Here is a 17,919-nt window from a genome sequence, read left to right on the forward strand (position 1 = left end):
GACACTTCTCACTTATGTATATTCTTTCAGTTTTGCTTTCTTGATAATCATAAAAGCTTCTAGTGGCTGTGATATTCTTGTCTTTACATTTTCCCATTACACTTTTTGTGTACCATATGCCATAGTAACAATTACATCAACTTACTAGGTTTCCAAATTCTCTTCAGGTTCAGTACCAGAATCTGGTGAATGAGCTCATCAAGAACATCATCATCTTTAGTGAGGACATTTTCCCTGGTGATGGCGGCCACGTCTATGAGAAGTACATTTCTCGTGACTCCATAGACCTGGAGGTGGAAGCTTGTGACGCACCGTCCGAGAATCCTGATGAAGTGGACTCAGAGCCAGGCCAGTCAGAGGATGGTGAGTGTCTGTCTGACCAATACTTACAGTTTCATTTGTAACTTACAGCTTCATCTTAAAATTAAGTGTGTAAAATTTTTATCCTTGTGCATATTGTGTATGTTCAGTGTACTTTGTAATAGTTGTCTGAGTCCTTGTGGTGCATCACAGTGTTGAAGAAAACTTGTCCTTGTAACTGTTCTTAATCCTAACTTTAGTCTTCCATGTTGATTAACGGTTCACTTGTTTTTGTGGTTATGATTCCTTGCCTTAAGTGGCACCTGACCCCTAAAAATAAAAAATAAAATAATAATAATAATAATAATAAATTTAAAAAATTGCTCCAGCCATGATAGATTAGCCAAAGTTTGTATAATAGAAAACATAAAGCAATTTTATTTATTTCTTACATTTTTGTAAGTCCAAGCTCATTTTGTTTTGGGAATTTTTTACTTCCAGTATTTTGTTTTATTATATTTATAACAAATTGAAAGAAAGACAACTTTCCCTGTTTTATGATTTTTCCACTGTATTAGTACACTTATGAACTATCCCACTAATGTGTTAGACACAGAGCAACACCTCTAAACTGAGTGTTTATTTCACCCCAGTAATAGAATTAGATATGAAAGTCCTTCAAATCTCATTATAGCAAGACCATTATTCTTGGCACTGCATCCTTCTAGTTTTGAAATTAATGTAATTGCTTTTTATACTCTAAAATGATCCACCACTTCATAAGTGATTCAAACATGTATATCTACAAATTCAGCTCGCAGTGTTAACCCTCCACATCAATTGCTGCTAGAGTAGTAATGGTGATCAGTATGGTAGTGATAGTAATGGTAATCCTAGGCCTATATCAGTTTCTCTCAGGGTGTATCTTAATCCATCTTGTAGTAAGAACACACACACACACACACTTTTACTGATATTATTCTTTCATTCTGTATTTTGAATTTTTATTTGTTCATCTGAGTTTAGAAATTTAGATGTTGGGTATGTTCACTCCTAGAAAGGCTGACAAACCATTACAGGCTCCTGATTTATCCACCTTCCTCACCAAATGTGTCTCACTGTGCCTACTAAACTTGGGATGGTTTTTTTCATTTGTGGATACTAAACTGCATTATTAATTTTGATATTTGAAGTAAAAATATAATGCTTTCCTTAGTGTGGAAAAAATATATAGAAGATATATTGAAATAGCATTTTTTTATTAATGAATACTGATTATGTTTCTCAGTATTCTTTGAATAATTATCCGAGTAAATAAAAGTCATATCCTTATGTACCACCAGAAAGTTTTTACAAATGAATACATTTTACAGATGAACACATTATGTAGTAAAGAATAATCAGAGCCTGTACTTTTACAGTTTTGTGTATAATTTTGGTGCAACTGTAAAATATGTATAACAGGGTTGTATATGTAGTCATACATTTTATGTGGACATTTGCTTGGCTCTATTTTTGCTTTTTTTGTAATTGTTGTTAATATTAAGATGCTTTTCTTGTTGCTAATTTATGTAGTTATTCATCAAAATATTTTATTGTGTTTGCATGGTTTTGACTATATGTGGCTTCCCTTGCAGATTCAGTATTTAGAGACAAAGATATTGCCCTTCAGATATTTGGAAGTAAGTTAAATTTTTATCATAGTTCCCAAGATTAAGCTTTCATAGAGTAAAAGTAAAGTATTTTTCATTAAAGCTGAAGTAATCTTAGATTGTCAGTTGACAGGAATAAAGAAAAAAAAATGCTGATTGTGTTCTTTGAGTTGGTTTTCTCTTCTTGAATATAATTTGTATATGGCTTGCATGAAACTGAATTATTTAATATTTTGTCTCACAAATTTAAGGTAGTGTCAGTGTTATTGTCTGCATGGTTTGCATGGCCATCAAACTGGATGAAGTCCCGTAGATCATTATTGTTGTCCAGATTAATTTCTTTGTACATGCAGAGGAAGTTAACACCATTTTAATGCCCTAAATTTTAATATTGATTGTATATTGAATATTCATAAATCTATAAAAGGAATTATAATACAGTATTGTTTGTCTCAGAGTGTTAAAACAGTTACAGTATGTAGCAAAATTTTGTTGCTTTCTCCCTACAATGAGATACAACTATTGTTGGCTTTTCAGAGATTTGTGGATTTTTTTTATCTCAATGCAGACTTGATAAGCAGTATTTTAAGAAATCTTATCAATATTCCATTAAACACTGATGGTTGTAAATTGCCAGCAGTACATAACTGTAATGGTCTTTTCTCTCCTGTGGAAAAACTATTATATTATGATCAAATATATTTATTGGAAGTCCCAAGCGAAGTTATCACAATGTCTAATATATATTTTTACTTTTACATCTTTACAGTGGTTGTAATTTTCTTATTAAAGAAAAAAGTTGTACAGAAGTGCATTTTTCAAAGATTAATCATTAATCACAAAGATTGGTTAAGCTTCAAAATTTCATTTATAATTATTCTTTCAAACAGAAAGCGAAATTTTAGAAGCCATAGCACAATTTGACTTCTTGGCTCGGTCTGAGCGAGAGTTGAGCTTCAACAAAGGAGACGTGCTGGTGCTGCACTCCCAGGTGTCCAGCGACTGGTGGCGCGGCTCATTCCAGGGCAAGCAAGGCCTCATCCCTGACAAGTACATCCTTCTAAAAATCAGGTGTGTTTTTTATTAAAGTTTTCATTGAATTCAGGTGTTTAGAAAAGGTGTCAAGAAAAAATGTACCAGCACCACCAGTTTTGCTGATATTTATTATTGTTATGTTAGTGTTGTTAGTGATGGGCTTGATGATAACAAAGAGGGCAGTGTTGCAAATGAACCTGCTCACTACATAATGAACACTGATAGTGATATAGTCTGTATTGACAGTGACACATTAATGGGATTATGGTTGAGACTGTCAGAAGCTAAAGATAATGACAAATGACACTGAGTTATAAAGACAAAAGATGGAAACACCTTCTAAATAGTGGCATAGTAGTTAGTATGCTCACTCACACCTGAGGGATTTCAGGTAAATTTTCAGCCAAGAGGAAACAGTTATCACATTATGGTTCTATTTCATTCAATTTCTTAGGGACGAGGACAAAGATCGTCTGAGTGATCGAGGTGCAGCAGAACAGCTACGAAGGCGTGCATCTTCATCCTCCGAGTCCATCCTGTCATCTTCCACCCAACAGTCCTCAGAAGGGGTGATAAAACCCACTGCACACAATGGAGCTGCCCAGGCTCCCCTCTCACCTTCTCCAGCATCAATGCAGAGTCAGGTATGTCCCATTGCTAACCTTGAGGCTGTGGTACTCAAATAAAGTGAACATAACAGGCTTTTGGCTTCTGTTGTGGTGTGATTAATCTAGGTCAGTACTGCAGTCACTGGCTTTTGCGCTGGCAGGGCTTGAGCATGACAAGTAAAAGAACAACAGAACAGTGAGGAACGTGATAATAAAAGTTAAATACTGCCACAATGTCATATTCATGACAAAACGGGAAATATTTATTTCCTATCTTGTCACGTGTATGATGTTTTGATGCACAGAATCGCCAGCACTTTTATTATCACCCCAGGACTCGTGTGCCAGCCCAGTGAGTCGCGATGGCCTGGGAGGAGCCTCCTCCTCGCTCGGGCTGGACTCTGGCGGGGTGTCAGACGGGGCACAAGCTGACGGGGGCCGCTCCACCTCTCCGCTGCCCAGCACCCCAGGGCAGGCCTCCCACTCCCCCACCCCCCCACACTCCCTGCAACATGGGGCTTGTCTCTCCCTCTCAGATGTGTCGAGTATCGTGTCTGTCCAGGAGGAGGTAACAGCATAGTTGGTGTGTTGGGCAGTTTTCTTGAGTTCTTTGGGTTATTATTTTTACTTTAGTTCAATTACTAGATCAAATATAGAGTTGGGAATCATGCAATATATTAGAGGGAATCAGAGTCCCATAGACCAGACTGAGGTTTGCTGAGAGCAGACGTAAAAGTTATATAATAGCTCCCCTTGGCATTTTATGTGGCCATTCTGTGCCCTCAAAATTTAACTTCCTTTGGCCAAGGAGAAGCTACAACCCCACTTGTCTTGGGAAGGAGATAATAACTCCAGAGATTGCATAATTTTGTGATATAACTAATCAACAGTAGTGGTAATTTACTAATGATGTCTTTTGACTTTTGATTATTGCATTTTTTTTTATTTATTTATTTATTTATTGCATTTTTTTTCTCATACTGACATTGGTGTGATTTGTTTTTTGAGAAACTCGTCAAAGTTTTTTGGTTTATCTGATAACTTTATGAACAACTATTATATATGAAAAGTGAAAGTTTTCCTGGGTTACATTAATACCTTTGTTTTTACCAGAATCATTGGAAAGAGCTGTCATATAATAATTTATGTTTTTGCTAATTTACTCTTGATTTACACCTATGTGCAGCAGAAGCAAAATTTCAAAATTTGGCTATATTGGCAGGAGAGAGTCAAGGTGATGTAATCTGCGATATGTCAACCTCATTTGTAATGTCCAGAACATTCTTTGGTATTGACAACCTTTTATATTAGTAAAGTAACAAAGGTTAAGCAACATTCAATTCATCATGCATTCAAAACAGTTCTGTGATGGAATATCAAAGTTAGTTCTGGAATTTCCTCCTTGAGATACTTCACCAAGGCTAGTATTCTGCTTTTGAGACTAGTGGAGAAAGCCTTTGCTCTTGTTCTGTACAAGGGTGACTATCGCAGGTTGTTCCATTATGTTATTGGAGTGAGCCCAAGCTGTGTACAATACAAGCCTACCTCCTGTGAAGCCTGCATGTCCAGCTTGACCACACTGCTCCTGTAGCTGCAATATCCTACTCCTCTCACTCTTGATCTTTAGCGATGTATTTTCTGGGCATCTGATTACTGAAATGCCGTTTTAATAATTTATTTATCTTTTGCCTATCACTGTTTAGCAAACTAGTGTCTGTCACCCAGCATATGCTTGGCAAGATACCACAACCCTCCACAATCCCTTATCTAGCCATTCAACAAATTGATGTTTACAAATCCAGATTTATGATTGTTTGTCAATAATGCAAAAAACAATCTACAATACTTAAATATTCATACATATTATCTTTAGACGTATTTATTATCTTTAGTCCACCCATTCCCCTCTTCCCCAAACTACGCCACCATATTCCTCTTGCTCTCATGATTGTATTATAATAGATGTGATAATGTCTTGTGATTATGCATATCCCCTTCCCTCCATGTTAGATGAGTGTCTTTACATTTTCTTATAAAATCAGCCCCTAAATATAGAATAAGAATTATGCTTATAGCTTTAGGGTTATTGTGTAATATAATAACAAGTCCATCTAATGAAAAAGTAAGGAGTATCTGACTTATTCATGACTTACTTAACTCATGTCTTGCTTCTTATTCATAACTTTATTGTTCTATATTGCATTTTATTAACAAAGATTACTGCTTGAAGTCACCTCTGTAAAATTTTCACATTCATTAGTTCACATCTTAACCTAATTATTTAATGAAAAAAATTCATGTTCCTATAAGATTTAGTAGGAAAAGATTTAGTTACTTGTCTCTGGAGTGAAATGACTGTGTGGACTGAATGGAACTGTGTTTGTGGAGCAGGACATTTTAGGTGGGGTGTAGTGGAGGGCTGATAGACATGCAGTGTGATGGAAAGGAAAAGAAAGGAACAAGATAGTGTAAGTGGAGGGCATGTGCATTAGTATGAGAGGTGGTGGTGATGACTTTTGAGAAGTACTTTTGTACCTGTGAAGCCCTGCTATCAAAAAATTCAAACAAGTTACAAAGGATCAGAAAATTGAGATTTTTTTTGACTTTACAGTAATGCAGTGCTGCACATCAGAGTACAAGCTTAGTGTTTGGCTTGATATAATTGACCTCTTTTCCCCTATTATGTTACTGCTTCACCTAGGAATGCATATTTATATTTTACCTTTTGTTTCTTCAAACATATCACTATATAGTTAGTAGCATTTAAATTCTATTATTCAAGGAGAGGGGTATAAATTTACTGATATGCAATGGGTATTGAGCATAAGGATTGGTGTCCTATGTTTCATATAGTCTTGTCCTTGAGTTCACCTAGAGTGATGAAAATCCTATTTTCTTATACCTTTCCTAACAGTGAGGATGCATGGATGACGTGCTGCTTGATTTTTTGAGTCTTTGAAACTTGATGTAGAAAAGTGGAGATGGTGAAAAACAACACTTCATTGTAGAGTTGCTCAGAGTTGCTAGTGTTGACATGGTTGCTTGGCTTATGAACCTGATTAAATACCTATGTGATTAATCCTTCTTGATTGTTTTGAATACTGGTTGATTTCCCCAATCCACAGAAACTGTTGTCTTGAATACTGGATGATTTCCCCAATCCACAGAAATTGATAACAGCAAGATTTGTGTACTATTTAAAAATCTATCTACCCTATAAAGAAGAAATCCCCTCAAAGGGAGATAGCTGAGTGATTAGAGGTGTGGGCTGTAGAAGAGTACAGTTTACTATTTGCCTTTTCAGTATTCACCTAGATATTAGCAACTCTATGCAAGAGAGTGCTGAAGGTGACGGTTATTGTTTTTGTATTGATGAATTTGAATAGTCTCTGTTTAAGTATTCATTAAGCATTAACTCTTATGGACAGTCTTCATACTCCCTCTTTTGGTGTTCCATTTGACAGATCACTTCCTGTTTCTTATATACCTTCTCTGCTTAGGGCAATTTTCTTATGGTGGTATAAGATGTGGATTGAATTCGTGGTGCTATTAATTGGTTCCATAAGTTATTATACTACAAGCAGTGTATAGCTCAGTTGATTCTATATTAACAAAGTACAAGACATAATTGCAATTAGTCTACTAGTTTGTGAGTATCTCATATGGGGGATAAGGGGTCAAGTCATATAGTATAAAGAATATTTTTTAAATGAATAACTAAAAAATTACTAACATGTGCTATCGTCTTTTTTGCCTCAGCTTTTGGCATGTGTAGTACTGCTTTATTTTTTCAAGTACCTGTTTGAGCAAATCCACAGGTAACAGCCCTACTGGCTGGTTGTTGTTGGTTCAAGGTATACCCTAATTATGCATCTAAGAAACTTGATCATTTACCTGCCTAAGAAGCAGAAATGAAGGATCTTCATAATTTAATATAATGTGAGTCATCAAAAGGGAAATTTAAGTTGGATTTCCAAAAAGCAGCAAGAGTTTATGGTGTAACTGAGGTGATTGAAAAGCTAAAAATAGAAAGTGTGTGTGTGTGTGTGTGTGTGTGTGTGTGTGTGTGTGTGTGTGCTGTCTTATTTATTTGTTCATGTTTTTATTTATTTATTTATTTTATTTATTTATTATTTATCTAATGTTTCTCTCTCTCTCTCTCTCTCTCTCTCTCTCTCTCTCTCTCTCTCTCTCTCTCTCTCTCTCTCTCTCTCTCTCTCTCTCTCTCTCTCTCTCTCTCTCTCTCTCTCTCTCTCTCTCTCTCTCTCTCTCTCTCTCTCTCTCTCTCTCTCTCTCTCTCTCTTTTCCCAACTCTTTAAAAAACATTAGTGGGAAGTCACACCCACATGCACAAATGCAGTCAACTCTGCTTTCTGTGCTCTTAATTGTTGAGATTAAGACAAATATTTTCCTTGGAGCTCTCTGACAGAGGCTTTGAAACAATGAGATTCTGGTCTAAACCACCACCCACTTGTTTTTTTTTTTTTTTTTTTTTTTTATACTGAAAAGTTATGCTTATACAGGTCAGTTTCAGCTGATGCAGGTAAGCCCCTGACAACTCTTGTCCCTACTCCTCTTACTGTGTGTGATTTATTTTCATTCAACAGTGGTTCTCCACTGCTTGTCTCATCACACATGGACACTCAGTTTTTTATTGTTTTTGTGATGGTTTGGATTCAAGCCATTGCATTACACCTCACTGCCTCTGTCAAGAAATTGAAGGAAGTTACTTGTCTTAGATTCCAGAAGTTAAAAGTGCTGAGTGATGAATTCAGCTTTTGAATGATGTAGTTCTTTTATGTATTAAAGAAAAGTTAATCTCAGACCTGTGTGTGTGTGTGTGTGTGTGTGTGTGTGTGTGTGTGTGTGTGTGTGTGTGTGTGTGTGTGTGTGTGCACTTTAGGAGGCAGTAATGGTATAGGACAGTAGATCAGTCAGAAACCTGAAATGAATACGTGTTGCATATTTTAGGAGGAATAGTTATTCAACTATGGGTCATTAAAGTTAATATACACATACACTCATTCAGCCTTTAAATTACTTTGTGTACAGGAGGGAGTTTTGCATCTGGATTGATGCTTGGCTGAATATAGTAGAAAATATGATGGCACAGAATGAAAGTGGTCCACGACCATACCACGATGAAAGATCTGCCTCTCGTCCATTCAGCGAAGTTTCCCAACATTCGGTCTGGTTAGTACTCAGATGGGTGACCACTGGGAAAACCAGATGCTCCACGTTTTTTAGGTAGTAGATCAAATGGCCTCAGTCACCTGCGGACCATTACCTAGGCCCAGCCGAGACTGATCCTTTGAGTGATGATTTTGGCATGAGTCTTTTGTGTTAACTATGGCTGCTTCTAACTTTTCATTGTTTGTCTTATTTGTGAATTACTTTATGATTTTATCAAAGTGAATATTTGAGAAGTTGTTGTTATCATTATTGTTTTCATCATCATCATCATCATCATCATCATGAATACTTAAGTAAATGTGTAATTCTTACACTTTGTTTATTTATTTACTCATTTTTTTATTATTCTTGTGTCTTCATTTATTTCATGTTCTGGTCCCATAATGGCTGCCAACTCACATACATGAGGGAGGGCTTGTTGTATTCAAAGATACTTTCATTTCTACATTTGTCATAGGTGTCTTTTTCATCACCTCTCTCTTTGAATATACATATATCTTGGATCTTAATCTTACTTCTTTCTGCCTTGCAGTTTTTATCTCCTTGTACACAAAGTACTGTTGGCCAAATTCCTCATTAAAGGTGTTGAATGTTGACTATCATATAAATGTGCTATTTAAGAGCTGACATTTTTGCTGCTAAATAAGCTGCATTGCAATAGAGTAATCAAGAACTCCTAAACTGTCTAAAAGTATTATGAACAATGATGTAGAAAACAAAGTCAAAATAGTTTGAAGATAACCTTACATTTTTTAAGTGGTATACATTACCCATTAGGAAAACCATGATTGACAGTGTTCCTTCCAATTGTTGGACACATCCGAGGTGACCAAGGTCAATTAATCTACAAAGTACCATTAACTAATGAGGAAAAATTGCTATGGATTAACTGTACACTAGTTGTTTGGCCGTGGTTCAGTATCCATGAGTGTATGTGAATGACGTAATCTGTTTTTTCTCTCTCTCTCTCTGACTTAATTTAAGTATTAGGTAATTTGTGATATGAAATGAGTAGTACCTCTGTAGCTTTTGTCAGGTCTATTAATGCATTTGGATACTTTATGTAGTTATTCCCAGATATTTTCCCTGTAAGGTATGCTGGTGCTAGTAGCGCTGCAGCTTGTTGAGGTGGTGCTGGGTGCCTACACTGATTTGCCCTAATTTGATCCTTGCTTTCAGTTACCTTGAGCAGATGAAGTCATCACTACATCAACCTGTGCTCATGCTTGTGTCTTTTATTTCATGTTCTTGTTGAAAGAGTGTATTTGTGTGTGTGGGTGCATTACATTACTAGAAAATATTCCATATTTATCGAGCTATCATTTCTGTTACTATGTTTCTGGTACTGTATCCCAAAACATATTAGAATTATTTTGACAAATATTTTCTGAAAAGGTACTAGTCCCAGTGTTTCAGCTTCTTCATGCTAAAATTTAATCCTCTCTGGGATTCAGTTAACATACAGTAATTTCACTCCCCCCTCCTTGTGGATTATATTAATCATAGACAGGAAGCCTTAGTGGATGAAGTTGATTTTAATTTTTCCTGTGCATATTCCTTATGAAGATGTCTAGTGTCATTTCTGGTTAAGTATCTATGTGAATTTTTGTCTGAGTTAATGAGTAATATTTTCAAGTAAGTTTGAATAGTATGTCTAATGCTACACTTGGAAGAGTAAAATACGTTATGAAGAAATGGAACTTGGTTCAAGATCAGTGAGATGATGATACCACAATGAAAATGTCTGCCCATTTAAGATGAAACAAAGAAAAATGCTGTTAAGTTTATGTGCCAGAGCATCCTCTTATATTTGTCTTTCTTTCCTAGACAAATTTTAAGAATGCTTGAGTGTCTTACTGTTTTCCAAAGCAGACTATAGTGAATAAAATTAAAGAAGTTCTATATGCTGTTTTACATCAGAAGAAAAATCTATTGAGCTGCATTAATCTTGTATCATTTGCTTCATAGTTCAGCTTTTTCATCTGTATACTTCAATATTATTCCAAAATTTTCAGGTAATTCTTTATACATAACATGTTTACATCTTAAGTGAATAATACCTTCAGTATGGTTTGACTTTTATTATATAACATTTGGTCTAATATTTTCATTCATCCTTGCAAACTATCAAAGAATTTTTCATTTTGAAATTGTCAACTATGCTGCTGAAGCAAACTTTACTGTATATTTTGTGCATCACTTATTTTACTGTTAACTGTAATTTTACACATCCTATTCTCTCTCAAATCCCATGGCTGAATAATCAGGGATATTGATATATTCAACAGATTTATGGAATAAATACAAGTTTTGGTAGTTTATTTGTGACATTCTCTTCACTGGGTTGTAGACTTATTATTGCAGATTTGACATTAGTATATTTCTCTCATGATAAAATTTATCTATCTACAGAGTGCTGATGGAGATGCACATATAGAGATTGTACAAAAGGAAAATTCATATCTTGCTGTAACAGTCTTTTCTAACAAAAGTGTATTTTCTTCTGCCCTACAGGAGAGACTCTTCGTCGGTAGTGAATGCTCTCTGCAGGTCTCCATGCAGGGTGAAGGTGGAGGTGCTGCCACCTCCTCCCCCTCTTCCCCCCAACCCACCCAGCATCCCTCCTGCCCCCTCCTTGAGCCGGTGACCCAGTCTGTGGCCCCTGCACTGGTGGAGGAAGCAAATGAAAAAGCCCAGATGGAGGAGTCTCCGAAGGGCAAAGACCTGGAGCAGTTAAGCTCCAGCATGATAAATTCCTCTACCAGTGGTGACTCGGCAATCCGGGGGCCACTTTCTCACAGCATGTTAGAAGTTCATGATGACACAGGAGAGCGTGGAATTGGGGGCCAGTGGGAGCAGAGGCCTAGGTGTCCCTCCCAAAGCTCCAATTTGTCATCGAGTAGTTCAGAAGAGCGGCTCAATCACTCTTCACCCTCGCCTCGCACATTCTTGGAGCGACGGGCTAAGTTGAAACCAGCCGCTGGAGCTCCTGATTTGGTGATGGATCTTCCAGTTACACCACTATCGTCTTCCCCAAAGGAGCATGGTGGCCTCACTAGGATACGACGCCCCTACCTTACTCGTGAAAGTCAGAGTTATGATAGTTCTTCCTCATCGGGGGGGTCATCACCAGGCACACAGTCTCCAGACATGACTGGTGGTGAAGTATTTGCTAAACAAAATTTGAACACACTGAAGAAAACACCAGCCCTAAAGACTTTTGGGAGTTACAGTACTGATGCTCAGACACAGACTTTTATTGCACACAAATTAACTCCCTCTCTCAGTTTAGCTCAAAGGAACACTGAGGCTACAGAGTTAAGGATAACGGAGGCAGAAGAACCTGTTTCAGTCTCAAGCATTGTTCGTGCTTTAGATCCTGCCATGCAAACTGTGGACTCAGAGGTGCGAAGTGAACGTAAAGTATCCTCTGAGGTGCGGGTGGAAATCAGGTCAGCCTCAGATAGGCCACCAGAGGGACCTGCACCTTCCACCCCAAAATTGGCAGCAAGGTACCTAGAAGCAGTGGCATTATCAACAGGTGGGACAGGGTCAGCTTCTAAGCCACGTGTTCGAGCAAAACCATCTGTTCTCAAGAAGCCTTCATTAACAAGAGGATCACCTGAACCTGAACCATCAAAATAAGTTATTAGTTGCAAGAGCAAAGAAGGCATGGTTTTACTTTCTTTTGTAGAATTGGCTACATATGAATCAGACATTGAAAAATAATGTTGTATTCAGTAACATTTGTGAATTTGAATATGATTAAGTAATAATGTGGCTTTTACCACATATGGAAATTGTTTTGTTTTGCTAGAGAGTGGATGTGAGGGAACATTCCCTTCCCCTTCTCCCATAGGATGCCTAATTTATATCCATTGACAATTTTCTTTGTATAATATGACAATCTCAGTTCCAGAAAATTCTAGTTAAAGTTTTAGCATTAAGCATATCTTTGTAGATGAACCTTATTTACTGTGAATGAAACTTCTATTACTGTACCTCATAATGGGGGACAGAATATACCATTGTATATTGTGCTGACCTGGCAGGAGTTAGATACAATGCCTTGTGTAACTTAAAATTGTTATCAAGTATTCCCTTCAAATACTGTTCAACTGATTAGTAATGGTGTATTGGCAAGAATTGATACTGTATAGAATGTAGTGAGAACCAGACAGCAGAGGGTCACCAGCATGGCACATGTAATGCCTGCTTGGATGAGGTGAACAAATTGCTCAAGGTCATGGTGCAAGGGCAAGGAAATGATTCTTCCAATGGCATTTCTTTTACTCTAAGCAGTATTGGTGACATCTTCAGCCTTTAGTCAGTATGTATTAAGGTTGGTTGGTTAGGTCACTAGCAAGAAAACCACGAGAAGGGTAATCAAGGCCAATTTATCTGTCAGTGTTGTGGAGCTGAAATGAAGAATTCAGCAAAAATTTACATCAGTATTAAATTCATAGTTCAAGTCCACTAAAATTACATATGGATGTATGTATGTATGTGTGTGTAAACTATCTAGTGTGTGTGTTCATTGCATTTTTAGACTGGATAATCATCATGTGCACTTGATTGCACCATCTGGAAGGTACTAACCTAGTCAGTGGGACAACAGTTTGGGTATTAAGTAACCCCAGCAGTGTGTAGAAACTTCAGAACAGCGCCTGTCCAAATGGGAATGGAATATTTTCTTACAGAAATTATATACAGACTGAAGTGCTTTATACCAGATGGTGTTAATACTGATATTGAATGGTGCTTTTGTGGTGATGAAATGATAAAGAATATGATCCCCACAGTAGGATGTGGGGAACTGACAGAAAAAAAAAAGGGGGGTGGGAATTTAGGGAAGGGCTCAATATAGTGTAAACTTTGACAAACCATTCCTGTACATACACTGGGTGAGAATGGTGAGTGAGCGAGCTCGAGTTGTGTTGACAAGGAGCAGTCCACTGCACAGTGCTGCACCAGGAATGCCAAAACGCTTCATACTTGAGCTTATTGAAATTCCAGGAAACTGCTCATCCTACTCATGTTTGTAAACATACCAAACGATTAAGATGTAAGTGAATAGTTTATAGTGAAGCATGAAGCACAATTATGTGATACATGATAAAGGACCAATCTGCTAAGTGCTTATTTTCCTATACGATAACTGTAGTGACAGAAACGTTATTCTTTCCACTCTAGCAGCCTGTGGATTTAAGAGGTCCACTTGTGGATTATTGAATTTTAGACCTGAAACTCCTATAATGTAAATACATGTATAATTTCTCCCATGTCCACAACCCATGACACAAGGGCACACAGCTGAGGAAGGTCATTGCCGTGAACCCAATCATGGTTGTGGAGAGAATTTTTGGTGGCTAGTGTGTATGCTCATCACAAATCATATATATATATATATATATATATATATATATATATATATATATATATATATATATATATATATATATATATATATATATATATATATATATATATATATATCACAAACTTGCTAAATGTGTTTCAAGCATCGTGTAGAGTGCAACAGAAATTTCCCATGAGGAAGTACTCATGAAACCTGGTGTGGTAACAAGACTGGCGAGAAATGCGTGTGCAAGCAGTCTATTCAAAGGAAAGCTTGATGAATTCTTTATACTGATATGGAAGAAAATGTCTTTGTTATCCATTTATGGCTCCATATTATATTTTGAAATAACAAAAGTTTGCAACTTGTTTGCCATTTTATTAGGTGGTTATACAGTACCTGCCTTGTTTGGTAGGAACTGTGGTTTCTGGTCACTTTTACTGTAAATGTTACTCTAGTGAAAACTTGAACTGACTTAAAATCTTAGAAATATTTTTTTTTATTCAGAAATATAATTTATTGCTCTTATTTTATTATCAAATTCATTTTTATCCAAGTCAGGTATAGGACAAATATTCTGAAGTGTTTGAAACATTTTTAGTTTGTTGAAAATGTCAAAAGTACCATATATCTAAGTAGTATTCTGATAAAGATATGCATGTTTAGCCATGTTATGTGAACAAGTACTCATGGACGTTTAGTACTGCCCAAGTTAAGTATACATATAAATCAACCTCTCTATAAATAGTTAATGGATGGATCTGAATGAGTTATAGATGGTTCATGTACATACTGATAACAATATATGAGATATTGAAGTATAAATTTGTGTAAAACTTGTTAGTGTCGCTAAAAGTTAAATTACAATCACTGCAGAATTAGCCTTTAGTGTGTGTGTGTGTGTGTGTGTGTGTGTGCATATATATATATATATATATATTATATATATATATATATATATATATATATATATATATATATATATATATATATATATATATATATATATATATATATATATATATATATATAATGACAGAACAAAGAATGGTGATTTATGTACTGCAGGCTGCAGCAATTAATTCTCCTTCAGCACAGTGAATGAACTTTTAGTCATGTATGATGTCACTTGCTCTGTATGCGAGTTGACTTACTTTGAAAACCAGTAAGGTCTCTCTCTCTGCATTTTGTTTGCATTTGAATTTTCCAGATTAATTTAATCACATATATATGTATAGTTCTTGTGTGTGTGTGTGTGTGTGTGTGTGTGTGTGTGTGTGTGTGTGTGTGTGTGTGTGTGTGTCAATAGCATGGTGGACAAGTTCTGTGTGTTTGAAATTGAGTTGACATTTTATGTACTTTATTATTTATTTATTTTTTATTATTTTTTTTTTTTATCAACAAATTTCAAGAGAGAATGCAACTATCAATAAGAAGAGATTGTCATGGTGAGAAAATCTTCCACAACACGTACTTTAAATAAAGGATGAGATATGTTAGTGTTTCACAGCATGTATTCTTGTAAGAATTGGCATATCATTGCAAGATGAATGTGATGAGCAAGATACAGCATTTGCAGTGTAACATGATAAAAAGTTTGTGATGTGTGTTAATGTTACAGTGAGTGATACATTCAAACATAAGGCTTGCCATGTTGACAGTGCAAGATAAATTGTTGAATGGTGTATTGTGTGAAGTGGTGTCGCCCTTGTGTCTGGGAAAGCCTATTTTTGTTCATGTTCTATTTGCTTCTTTCCTAACTTGTTGTCTCATCATATTTTCGTTACGAGACTACAAGCCTTAAATTGTACTATTTTACTTGCAGTGTTACAAAATAATACAATATTTTGAAAGTAAGGGCATTATTATTTCCCACATTATTTGGATTGCACGTGATCATTGAGACTGAGTGAGAACACACTCTGGGAAGTCAATCTGTCCAGTTACCATTATGGTCAGCCAGACATTCATTATGAGCAAGGGCAAATGTAGTCTGCTTAGCTTGAAAATATAATTGGATAGGCTGTGAATGTCATTATAAGAAAAAAAAGTGTGTGTGTGTGTGTAATATATATATATATATATATATATATATATATATATATATATATATATATATATATATATATATATATATATATATATATATATAAACTCTCTTCCTCCACACAAAACTACAAGCACCTAATAACACACTTAACTCAAAAATTTTAAAATCATCATGGCGACTCCTACACCAGCCTCGGAGTCCCCATCTGGGGAGGGGACTATAAATGTCCCCAGGTCGGACTGCCTTTCTGTCGACGACCCTAAGTGTATTGACACCCCCCTCAACTTTTTCTTCATTAACCTCTGCAACATTCGCGGTCTAAGATCTAATTTTCAATCTGTAGAACACCACCTCTCCTCTTCTAAACCTCATCTTCTTTTCCTCACTGAAACTCAGGTGTCTGAGGCAACTGACAGTAGCCCCTTTTCTGTTCCCTCCTACTTTCTCTATCCTCATTTTCGATCCAAAGCTGGATGCTGCGTTTATGTGCGCAATGACTTAACCTGCTCTCGTGCCCACGCTCTTGAATCTTCCGAGTTTTCCACCATCTGGCTACGACTAGAGTCACTCTCATACTAAATTTATCTGTGCTGTATACCTCTCACCTAACTCCTCTGATTATAAGAAATTCTTTGACTACTTAACTTCCAAAGTGGAGCACATTCTGACCCTCTTCCCTTTTGCAGAGATCTCCATTCTTGGAGACTTCAATGTTCACCACCAGCTTTGGCTTTCCTCTCCCTTCACTGACCATCCTGGTGAACTAGCCTACAACTTTGCTATCCTCCATGACCTAGAGCAATTGGTGCAACACCCTACTCGTATTCCTGACCGTCTTGGAGATACGCCCAACATTCTTGACCTTTCCCTGACCTCTAATCCTTCTGCTTATGCTGTCACCCTTTCTTCTCCGTTGGGCTCCTCCGATCACAATCTCATATCTTTATCTTGTCCTATCACTCCAATCCCTCCTCAGGATCCCCCTAAGCGAAGGTGCCTCTGGCGTTTTGCCTCTGCTAGTTGGGGGGACCTGAGGAGGTATTTTGCTGATTTTCCTTGGAATGACTACTGCTTCCGTGTCAGAGACCCGTCTTTGTGTGCTGAGCGCATAACAGAGGTGATAGTGTCTGGCATGGAGGCATACATTACTCTCTTTTTTTCATCCTAAACCTTCTAAACCTTGGTTTAACACAGCTTGTTCTCGTGCTATACATGATAGAGAGGTGGCCCACAAAAGGTACTTAAGCCTTCCATCACCAGAATCTCATGCACTTTATATTTCTGCCCGGAACCATGCCAAGTCTGTTCTCCAACTAGCCAAAAACTCCTTCATTAACAGAAAATGTCAAAACCTTTCAAGATCTAAATCCCCTCGTGATTTCTGGCATCTAGCCAAAAATATCTCCAATAACTTTGCTTCTTCTTCTTTCCCTCCTCTATTTCAACCAGATGGCACCACTGCTATCACATCTATTTCTAAAGCTGAACTCTTTGCTCAAACCTTTGCTAAAAACTCTACCTTGGACGATTCTGGGCTTGTTCCTCCCTCTCCTCCACCCTCTGACTACTTCATGCCACGTATTAAAATTCTTCGCATTGATGTTTTCCATGCCCTCGCTGGCCTAAACCCTCGGAAGGCTTATGGACCTGATGGGGTCCCTCCTATTGTTCTCCGAAACTGTGCCTCCGTGCTTGCACCTTGCCTAGTCGAACCCTTTCAGC

At 36.9% G+C, this 17,919-nt stretch overlaps 1 protein-coding gene across 10 annotated transcripts in view; it reads left to right on the forward strand.

Moving 5' to 3' along the window:
* Positions 1-16,004, forward strand: part of LOC135112612 (SLIT-ROBO Rho GTPase-activating protein 1-like) — a 126,133-nt gene extending 110,129 nt beyond the window's left edge. For 7 of the 10 annotated variants that reach the window (XM_064027132.1, XM_064027129.1, XM_064027133.1 and 4 more), the window contains 6 exons: positions 168-363; positions 1,938-1,982; positions 2,843-3,023; positions 3,442-3,631; positions 3,930-4,163; positions 11,303-16,004. In XM_064027132.1, coding sequence (XP_063883202.1) covers positions 168-363; positions 1,938-1,982; positions 2,843-3,023; positions 3,442-3,631; positions 3,930-4,163; positions 11,303-12,433 — 1,977 coding nt within the window. In that variant the 3' untranslated portion in view covers positions 12,434-16,004. The remainder of the gene's footprint in view (positions 1-167; positions 364-1,937; positions 1,983-2,842; positions 3,024-3,441; positions 3,632-3,929; positions 4,164-11,302) is intronic. The other 3 variants (XM_064027135.1, XM_064027134.1, XM_064027139.1) reach the window with 2 other exon arrangements.
* The last annotated feature ends 1,915 nt before the right edge of the window (positions 16,005-17,919 follow it).

This window comes from Scylla paramamosain, chromosome 24 (genome assembly GCF_035594125.1).
Source record: "Scylla paramamosain isolate STU-SP2022 chromosome 24, ASM3559412v1, whole genome shotgun sequence".
NCBI lineage: Eukaryota > Metazoa > Arthropoda > Malacostraca > Decapoda > Portunidae > Scylla > Scylla paramamosain.